General features: G+C 44.7%; 1 protein-coding gene across 1 annotated transcript in view; it reads left to right on the top strand.

Moving 5' to 3' along the window:
• The first annotated feature begins 6,825 nt into the window (after window positions 1-6,825).
• The window catches only part of BAZ1B (bromodomain adjacent to zinc finger domain 1B), a 67,819-nt gene continuing 63,628 nt past the window's right edge, over window positions 6,826-11,016 (top strand). Inside the window, exon 1 of the mRNA XM_072837449.1 lies at window positions 6,826-7,248. Coding sequence (XP_072693550.1) covers window positions 7,142-7,248 — 107 coding nt within the window. The 5' untranslated portion in view covers window positions 6,826-7,141. The remainder of the gene's footprint in view (window positions 7,249-11,016) is intronic.

The raw sequence follows: 11,016 nt of genomic DNA, 5'->3' as shown, positions 1-11,016 counted from the left end.
GTGTATATGGTACAACAGGTAGAAAAGTCTCTGCCTTTCAGGAGCTTACAGTATGGTAGAGAAGGTAGACAGGAGCACCTGTCACCGTGGGTAGAGAAGGTAGAGAACTGCGAGGGTCCAGAGAAAAAGCTTTGAGATCACAGGATGCTCACAGCAGAGGTGGCAGTCAAGGCTTGGCCTTGAAAATTTTCCCTGATTATAAGGAAAGACTACTCAGGATAGGTTAGCACAGGCAAGCAAATGGAGACAGCAAAGCATGGGGTTATGTGTAGGGAGTAACCAGGGAACTGGGTTTCTATTTTCTCCAACTTTTCGAGACTTTTCAAAACTATAGAAAGCTGAAAGAGATAGCTCAATAAACTGTCTACCCTTCATCTAGCTACACCAATTACTAACATTTGACACATTTGCATCTCAATATACATTTTTTTCTTTCTTTTTCTTGGGGGGGGGGTGGGTGAGTACCTGAAAATAGGTTGCTGTCATTCTGACACTTTGAACTCTGAATACTTGAGCCTGTATGTCCTAAGCACAAGGACATTCCTCAATGTGACCAGAGTAACACCATGATACTCAAGAACTTTAACAATGATACAATAATATTTAATATGAACATATTTAAATTGCCCCAACTGTCCCAATAATAACGGTAGTTCTCTTTAGCCCCCATCCCTAGATCTAATCTAGGATCATTCATTGCATCTAGTTGTCATGTCTCTGTAGTCTCTATTTGTTTATTAAGATTTTATTTATTTTAGAGCACAAGCAGGGGGAAGGACAGAAGGAAGACAAGCAGACTCTGCTGAGCAGGGATCTGGACGTGGGGCTCCATTCTAGGATCCTGAGAGCATGACCTGAGCCAAAACTGAGTCGGATGCTTAACTGAGCCACCCAGCTGCCCCTAGTCTTGTCTTTTTCTTTTTCTTCTTTTTTTTCTTTTTCTTTTTCTTTCTTTTCTTTTTCTTTGTTTCTTCTTCTTTCTTTCTCTTTTCTTTCTTTCCTTTTTTTCTTTCAAAGATTCTATTTATTTATTCATGAGAGACACACAGAGACAAGAGATGTAGGCATAGGGAGAAGCAGTCTCCCTGTGGGAAGCCTGATGCAGGACTCAATCCCAGGACCCCGAGATCATGACCTGAGCCAAAAGCAGACACTTAACCAAAGAGCCACCCAAGCGCCCCCCTGGACTCCTTTTAGAACCTTCTTTTGGAGGTGGGTAGATAGGTGTGTCCCGTGTCACTGATATTTTTGAAGGGTCTAGGCAGTTATTTGTGGAATGATCTGCAAACTGGGTTTTTGAAATCTTTTTTCTAAGGATTTCAGGTGAAAGTTTTTTTGGTTAGAATGCTACAGAGGTGATAAGTATTTTTCATTGCCTTGTATTGAAACATTGTCCTCTTGTCTCATTATTGGTAATGCTGAGATTGATCACTTGCCTAAGATGTCCAACCTTCTCAGCATTAGGGTGCTTTTACATAAGTATTCTGTTAGGGGCTGATAGACTGTTCACTTAGACCAGTGATTTTAGCATCCATTAATGATCTCTTTCTGAATCAATTACTTCACTGGAGTTTGCAAAATGGTGAGTTTTCTAAATCTCTCCTTCTACATTCATTCACTGGCAGCCTTCTGTAAATAACAGATTTCCCTTCTCTCTGCTTCTCTCCCTCCCTCCCTTCCTTCCTTTCTGAATACTACTACAGGCTCATGGTTTCCCTTTGCATTCAATGTGTTACAATCTGTGGCTGTCATTTTTTTAAATTTTTATTTATTTATTCATGAGAGACACAGAGAGGCAGAGAGACACAGGCAGAGGGAGAAACAGGCTCCATGCAGGGAACCCAATGTGGGACTCGATCCCAGGTCTCCGGGATCATGCCCTAGGCTGAAGGCGGCGCTAAACCGCTGAGCCACCGGGGCTGCCCTGTGGCTGTCATTTAAAAAAAAAAAAAATTCAAATTGTCCTAGATTTAGCCAGTTAGAATCTCTTCCTGCTGGCTCCTGTGTCCTTCTGACATGTCCCTGTCACGATTTGAGCACTTCCTTACTTTCAAACACAGTACGTTCCTGACCCACTTTGACCTTTGCCAGCCTCAGTCCTTTTCCCAAGGAGCCCTGGATCATTTTGGTGGGAAGTGTATTTAGAAACCTAGATAAACCTGGGTGCCTGGGTGGCTTAGTTGGTTAGAAACCTCGATAAGCTTAGTTTACTGGAGCAGGAGGTTTAAAGGAAGTAGTAGACAGGACAGATCATGGAGAGCCTTGAAGGCCAGGCCAAAGAGTTTGGTTTTACTCTTTTGGCTTTATGGAGTCAACCATTGAAAGGGGAGGCAGAGGAATGATTGCAGTGTGCAAAATGCCATGGAGAGGAAAGAGGAGGTGGGGGATAAATTGGAACACATGATAGGTGTGCAGGTATTGAGAGGAGACTTATAGCTCTGTCAGTTTATGAATAGAGTGGTATAGATACATAGAAAATGAGTTGAAAGATTGAAGCAAACCAACAAAAACAAAAGAAGAAAGAAGATGTGATCAGTCCACTATGTGGTTCATCTGTGAATAATGTATAATCATAAGTTATACAGTGAATAGTGATTTAACCGATTGCAATAATTATTTTGCGAATATGATCTTGTGTGCGGTACTTGTGGGGGATGTCAGAGGGTTAAGTCCTCATCTTCCATTGAAGAAAAGCAACAGCTAATAATAAAGCTGAGAAACTAAATAATAGTAACATACATGCTTAGAAACATGGAGGTAAATATTAGCAGTAATAGTTGACTTTAAAAATAAAACTTTATATTACCAGCAAAAATAGATTTATTAAAGATTAGAGAATCCCAACTCTGAACACACAGGTCACAGCAAAAACCATAGGCGCCCTACTGAACACAGCAGAGGAAACCTCCTTTACAGAGGAAAGGAAGGTGGGAAGGCTGTTATAAACAACATGTCCATTGGTGGAAACTGGGAGTTCCAAGTGTAGTGGCTTCTCATTGGCTTTGTGCTGACTGTTTCTCATTGGCTGGGCTGTTGCTGGGGGAGAAGGAAAGCTTTCTTCCTATTGCTGGGGTAGTAAAGTATGGGCTTCTTCCTGTTGGGTGTGCAATTTACCAGTCATAAGTTGTGAGAGCTCCCCCTTCTGGCCTCCTAATTCCATTTTAAATGAAGTTACCTTTTAACCAATTTTAACACAACTTAAAGAATTGAAAATGGATGTTTGTGGGAGCGGGAAGTGGATGCGGGAGAGTGCCCCAGGACTGCTTTTTGTAGAACTATTTATTGTTGTTTTTAAAAGTACATTTATATGTTTCCTTTTTGGGAACTATGTTCATTTTGCCATTCAAAAGACATAATTTTAATGTAGTTTAAAATATTTTAAAAGAAGGGGGGGGGCAGCCCAGGTGTCTCAGCAGTTTAGTGCCACCTTGGGCCCAGGGCATGATCCTGAGAACCCAGAATCGAGTTCTACATCGGGGCTCCCTGCATGGAGCTTGCTTCTCCCTCTGCCTGTGTCTCTGCTTCTCTGTGTGTGTGTGTCTCATGAGTAAATAAAAACAATCTTTAAAAAATTAAAAGAAGAGGAGGACCTGGCTGGCTCAGTTGGTGGAGTATGTGACTCTTGATCTCAGGGTCGTGAGTTCAAGCCCCATGTTGTGCATGGAGCTTACTTAAAAAATAATAAATATTTTACAAGAAGGAAGTCATTATAGTAGTAGTTTGGGCCAGAAATAATAAAGGCCTGAAGTAGGATGATGCAGGGATGGCAGGAAAGGGATAATTCAAGATTTTAGGTAGGTACAAATGATATCTGGTTGACCCTGTGGCTGTGGAGCTCAACAGAGGTCAAGCCTCAGCCTGTGAGGTTGTGAGTGGGTAACTAATAGAAATGAAAACCATGCAGATAAAGCACATGATGGAGCAAAGGAGGATGGTAAGATGGGTTTTGGATATTTTGAGTTTGAGGATCCAACAGGACAAGGAGGAAAAGACCAGCTGGAACTGGCTAAGCAAGGGTTTGTGTCTGCATCAATGAAGGAGGGGGTAGGTATGTGGCAGGGCACAGCTCCACATGACACAGACCACAGAAACAGATCTTGCTAACTGAGCTCTTGTCCTAAAACTGCCCAGTGGAGGTCTGCATAGGGAAATGTGCTATGCTTCTCTAGACAGTCTTTTTCCTGTGCAGCGAAGCAGCCATAATTGACTTGGAGCAGTAGCAGCTTTGTGCAGATACCTGGAAACTACACATTTTAATCTCTGCCCTTTTTTATTAGCTTGTTTATTCACATGATGGGAAAGAAAATACATTGAACAACGAATTTCACTACAATTATGATTTAAAAAAACCTTGAGAGTTTAGTGAAAGCGGATATGAGCTGGAACAATTGGGAAAAGGCATTAGGAAGGAAGTGCAGCATTTAGATGCCCAGAGGGGGAAAAAAGTACATTTCCGGCAGTGGGTGGGAATAAAGCTAATGAATTCTGGGAATTAGAAGGAAGTAGTCCACCTGGGGTTGGCTGTGTCAAGAGCTTGAAGACTGAACAGGAAGAGTAAATTCAGAAGAGTTTTGTCTGCAATAGCAGTCAACAAAAATATTAGAGCAGGAAACTGGTAATTACCTTAAGTTAGTCTGTTCCACTTTTTTTTTCTTTAAAGTATTTATTCATTATTATTATTTAAGTAAGGTCTACACCTAATGTAGGGTTTGAATTCATGACACCAAGGTGAAGAGTTGGGTGCTCCACCAACTCAGCCAGCAGGGTACCCCTGATTCTCCCATTTTAGATCTCAGCAATACCAATACCAGGGCTGGATTCTAGACCAAGGTGGCCCCAAGTGTTCAAGTCATTATGGTCCCTATTCTCAAGTGCAATTGGAAGGTTTTTTGAAATACCAAATTTTTCCAAAATGTGTTTCTTAATGTTTTTTGGAGTCCTTACTCTGTGTGTAGTCTGCTGTTAGTATCTAGTCCTGCAAATGTCCATCCCATTAAGTCACCTAGCGTGTGCCTCTCAAATCTCTCAATCTGTCTCCCATGATCTTGTTACATTTGGGTCCCTTGGTATCCCTGCCACAAACAACTATAATTCCTTCTAAGTGGTCACTCCAAGCATCACACACTGTGACCAGGATGATCACTTTCTTTGCCACTCTCATTTCTTGATATTTCCTACCTCAAACCCCCAGTTTTAGGTATGTTGTCCTGAATTTACCAAGTTGGTCCCGCTGCTCCTGCTTAGAACGTTCATCTCTCATTTCTCTGCCTAGTGAAGTGCTTTTTTTTTTTTTTTTAAGATTTTATTTATTTATTCATGAGAGACAGACTGAGAGAGGCAGAGACATAGGCAGAGGGAGAAGCAGGCTCCCTGCAGGGAGCCTGATACAAGACTCCATCCCAGGACCCCAGGATCACACCCTGAGCCGAAGGCAGATGCCCAACCACTGAGCACCCAGGTGCCCTGCTACTTATCTTTTCACAATCAACTCAAATGCCCTGAGGTTGCCCCTAACCCTCCTAGAAGAAATGGCTACTGAAGGAAGATGCCCTCCCCTGTCTGCTAGGTGATCAGAGGTGGCTCTTTCACATGACATCTGACCTGGAACTTACATTTTACTGGGGGGGTGGCAGGGGATGATAGGGATACTTCTTACCTCAAAATGAGAAGAAAAGGGCCTGGCATTGGCATGCACCACTACTTTCAGGGACACTTAGCAGTCTAGCCCTGTTCAAGAACAGGCTGGGAAGGTACATCTGAGGCCAGTGAAGGTCTTTGAACGAGGGGTATGATTAAATGGGGAGAGAATTGAGTGTTTTGGGTTGTACTGGATAGCCAAACACGGCTGTGGACTGTGTGAGAGTCGTTGGTTTGGAGAAGCAGCTCGAAAGGCTCTTCTCCAGGCTGTTAGTGCTGTCTTCCTACTGTGCCCTCTGTACCCTACTCATCACAGCACTGTCCTAACTTGTGCCTCTTTTCTTTCTCTGCATCTCCCAGTACAAGGCCCTGAACACTGGAGGTGCTAGTAAAGGCTACTCTGAATTAATGGATGTATCTTTTTTTTTTTTTATGTATCTTTAATAGATATGGCCTTTAAGGTATTTTTCCAAAGAAGCTTCTCTATTATCTTTTCCACCAAGCCCCTAAAAACAAACATCATACTAATAACCAGATCTCAACCACACTCTCTTCTAGAAGTTAACTTTGGGGTGAGCAAGGCTGAGGCTCCAGTTGACCTTCCATAGAACCTTCCAGCGGGTTAGGTCCAGGGGTTTCTTCCCGCCAACCCCCTTCCGCCCCCACCGCGCATCCCCGGGCGTGGCCGAGCGCGGCGCCTTTAAGAAGGGGGCGGAGCACAAGTGGAAAGACAAAGCCCCTGGCCGCGCGCTCCCCCTCCCCCTCCGGCACACCATACGGACAGTGGTGCCCGGATGTCGGTGTCGCCGTCGGTGACAGATGGCGCAGTGTCTATATATGTTAAGGGACTTCTCTGGCCTGACCTCTTTGAATTCCAGGCCTTTCGGTCCCCCCCGTCTCCCATTTTCAACTCCGCCGCTGCAGGCCCGCAGGCCTGTCACCAGCGCTTACATAATGTGACCTTTCACCTCTTCATACTGCCCTCTAGTGCGAGGCAACCCAACTACGCGGCCGGGAAAGAGGGCGGGACCCAAGCGCAGAGCGGCAGCTGCCCTGGGCCAATAGGCTGTGAGCGCTGATCAGCTCTCCGCCTATTGGAGCATTCGCCACCGGCGCCACAGGGGAGCAAGTTAGTGTGTGCGCTGGCCGGGCGGGGGGGAGGAGGGGAATCTCCCGCCATTTTTCAATAATTTCCTCCGGTGCCGCTGAGGAGTCGTGACTGCCGAACGCGGGGACCCGTAGCTGAGGTTGGGCCGGAGGCTGCCGGGCGGCGCAGCGGTGTGCGTGGGAGTTCCGTGTCCTTGCGTCCCGTTGCCTGGCCCTCGCGCGGCCGCGCCAGCAGTGAGGGAGCCGAGTTCGCGCCGCCCTCTCACCCCTCCCCTCCCCCACCCCACCCCCGGGAGCCAGGCGCTCGCTCCGGGCCGCGGGGCCTAGTGTTGCGCCGCGGGCTCTCCGACGAGCCGCCACCTTCCGGGCCGCCGCCGCCGCCTCCGCCGCCGCCGCGATGGCGCCGCTCCTGGGCCGCAAGCCCTTCCCGCTGGTGAAGCCGCTGCCGGGCGAGGAGCCGCTCTTCACGATCGCGCACACTCAGGAGGCTTTCCGCACCCGAGAGTATCCTTTCCAGCCTGGCCGGGAGGCCGCCGGCGGGGTGGGGCGGGGTGGGCCGGGGGGCACGCCGCGGCCCGGCGGGCCTCGTAGCCCGCGCCGGTGGCAGCTGTCAGCGCGCCGGGCGCCGGCGGGCCTGCACCCCGGGCCGGAGCTCGAGCCCGTCCCGCGGGGTGGGGGCGCGGGCCGGCCCGGAGCCCCGCGCCCTGCATCCTTTCCCCGGGCCTCGCTTTCGAGGAGCGAGCCCCCTGCCCCCGGGCGGCTTTAGGCCCGAAGTATGCCCGGGAGAGGGCTTTCGTTTGCTCGCTTTCTCTTTCTTTGTAAAATTAAACCTGCAACTTAAGTTTTTGAAATTGAATCCACGCGGCCTTGTGATGCGTCGTGTGCAAGATTTTTTGGTGCGTTTTACCCCCATCTCCGCGGGGGCTCTTGTGTTTTTCTTCTCCCGAGCGGACTTGAGGCTGGTGATGAAGTGACAGGATCGTCAGGCACATCCCCAAGACGGACGAGACTTAGGGGCAGGGGAAGAAAAAGTTATCTTGGGGGAGCTGAGGCTTGCCTTCCCCGGCACGCACGGGTTTGAAATGCTGGCGATTTAGCAGGAGATCGGTATTTGTTTTTAAAAAAAATTTAAAAGGAACGTTTGAAAAATACGAAAGCATGCGTAAAGTTTTTATGTTGTATTTTAGGAATAGGAGACTGATGTTTTAAATAAGACGCATCCTCTTTTTCTAATCCTCGTTTAAGGTTCCTTGCCCAAGCTTAGAGTCTTTTAGCTGTACGACTTTTATTTACTTTTTTCTTTTATGAATGCCCTTTTCAAGAGTGCAAAAAGAATCATGCTTTCTTTAATGTATGGAACGCTGCGAGACTGAAGGCCACTTTATTATTGAGTTTCATCAGCCCTTTTTCCTTTGAAAGGACTGAATTTCTTAGTTTCTGTTTGCTTGCTTGCTTCCTTAGGGGAGGAAGTGCCCATTGCCCATGCGAGCGATGTCATTTGATTTCATTTCTCTTTGATCCTCTATTATTATGCTTTACAAGATAGCCTCATTCTTGTTCCAGTGCAGTTTGTGAGGTTGGGTGTTTACATTCAAAGAGACCTGGAAAGTGAGCCTGTGGTATAAGAAGGCTCTTGGAGAAATATAGCTATAGCATCTTCTTGTAGCTGAAATGGATCTTGGGGATGGTCAGGTTCTCCTGCCTCTTTGCCAGGTGAGCCCAGAGGGTTGAGGTCTTGTTAAAGGTCAGACACTGAAATGATGAGACTTAGGGGTAGAATGCAGTGCTTTTCTACTTTTTCCCTTTAATTAAATCCAGACAAGAAGGCAGCTTCTGTGTCAATTTGTGGTCTCAGGTAAGGTGCATTTCAGGGAGGGGTTCAGGTGGTAATCCTTTTTTTTTTTTTTTTTTTTTTTTCCTGTTAGGACTTTTGGAAAGCTTTGGAGAAGTACTCTAGCTCCACTGAATACAGCATTTTTCTAAGTGTCCTACTTTTTTATTTTTTGAAATACTTAAAAACATCAGTGGGGTAAAAAAAATTACTGTGGGAATATGCCATATATGTCCTTTTCAAATGTTATTTAAACATCATTTTTTGAGTATTTGATTGGTACTAATATTATCAGATGTTTATTTTTCACGTCTGGTTCTAGTGTAGTGTAAGAAATACCCAATAGAGACAAGCTCGAAGTCTGGTAAGTATTGAGCCATGTAAAAAATGGCTATAGATAGCTAATTTAGACCTGGCAGCCCAGGCCTTTTTGTATCATTTAGAGAAATCATTGAAATGCAATGGTATGTATGAGTTTGTTAATGATGGCAGTTGAAAATTGAAATTTGAAATTTTTTAAGTGTTAGGTATTTAAAAAAATTCTTCATTTAAAGAATTGCCTATCCTGGTATTTAGAACCCTTTTTAACAAAGGAGTTCTTAAATTGTGTTGCATATGGGAGGGAGAAGTTGCTTCCTTGGTTAATTTCTACAAGTGGAAGTACTTTAAGGATTTTTTTTTATAAGATTTTATTTATTTATTACACAGAGAGAGGCAGAGGGAGAGGCAGTCTCCATGCAGGGAGCCTGATGCGGGATTCGATCCCAGGACCCTGAGATTACCCCCTGAGCTGCAGGCAGACACCCAACCGCTGAGCCACCCCAGGCGTCCCGGGGATGGTTTTAAACAATTGTACTGTGTGGTTGGTAGGTAGGCATATTTCTTTATGCATATTTCTTTATTAGGCTCATAGTGAGTTCATAGAGAACTAGTATGTGGTCAAACTAGCATTTGAAGTATGTTATTTCCTTTTTTTTTTTTAAGTTTTTGTATGTTTTTTAAAGGTTTATTTGTTAGACACGCAGAGGGAGAAGCAGGCTCCATGCAGGAGCCCCAGGCGGGACTCGATCCCGGGACTCCAGGATCAGGCCCTGGACTGACGGCGGCGCTAAACCGCTGAGCCACCCGGGCTGCCCTGTTATTTCCACTTATTAATTTATATTTACAATTATGTTTTTAATAGAATTTGGTACTTTAATTTTCTCCTAACACCTACCTTTTGATTGCATGTATATGCAATAGCACATCAGTGAGATATTTTATTGACTTAAAGCTGGTATGTTCTTGTAGGCATTATTGTACCTCCTCATTAAAATTACAGTGGTAGTTGTGAATGATGCATAAATTTAATGCCTGGGTTTTATATATTGATTATGTTTATTGTATTATAGCTTTGAATCTGTGGCACATTAGTTCCTAGGTTAGTACTAAGGCAATACACTAGATCTTCTTTGGAAAAATTAACTTTACCAAAATCAATTCTTGATGTGATTATCTGGCAATAGGAGAACTAAGTGACTATGTCAAGATGAGTTTTGAGGAGGAACTGAAGCTATAAGCAGCCTGCTGTAGGCTAATGTTTTGTTGTATTGCTTTACCTATCTTCCTCTGTAAAGCTTAGAAACAACTACTTCATAATCTTTGTAGTCTCAACATATGAGAGCTTTTAGATGGTGTAATGAGGGGCTGTTAGAACATAGTTAATCTGGCAGTAGGCAAGAGTGACTAGATCATGTTTTAAGAGTTGGACTTAAATTGTAGTTGCAAGCCTGGATTTTTTTTTTTAATTTTTTTTTTATTTATTTATGATAGTCACAGAGAGAGAGAGAGAGAGAGGCAGAGACATAGGCAGAGGGAGAAGCAGGCTCCATGCACCGGGAGCCTGACGTGGGATTCGATCCCGGGTCTCCAGGATCACGCCCTGGGCCAGAGGCAGGCGCTAAACCGCTGCGCCACCCAGGGATCCCGCAAACCTGGATTTTATTGGACGTTGGAATAGTGAGTTCTTATGTTGATTTTTATAATTTAATTTCTTTAAGGAGTTAAACTAGATGAGAATTGCCTCTAACTTGATGACAGACTGTTCCAAAGACAGAAAAGAGGATAAAAAGCAAATCTTTAAATTGGTGCTTTGTCATTTCACGTAGAGCTCTTAGGGTTATAGTTATGCTTATTTAACCTCCATACTTTTGTGGGCCACTTCCTTTCAGGCTGTCAAGTACTTTATTGAAAGAAGCAATCCATACAAGGCTAAAGAGAACAAAGAATCAGCATATTGTGATAAGGAGGTAGCTCTTGAATTCATGAAAAAGTAGATGTTTAATGAGATACAGGATTTGAGAATATCTTGTCATTTATAACTTACACAACCTTTGGAGAATTGCTTTGACATTTTGTCTGCAATTATACGTGCAGCAGTGGCTGGAACATAAAAACCTCAA

Source organism: Canis lupus, chromosome 8 (assembly GCF_048164855.1).
Source record: "Canis lupus baileyi chromosome 8, mCanLup2.hap1, whole genome shotgun sequence".
Classification (NCBI taxonomy): Eukaryota; Metazoa; Chordata; class Mammalia; order Carnivora; family Canidae; genus Canis; species Canis lupus.
This window is presented reverse-complemented; position numbering and strand designations above follow the sequence as displayed.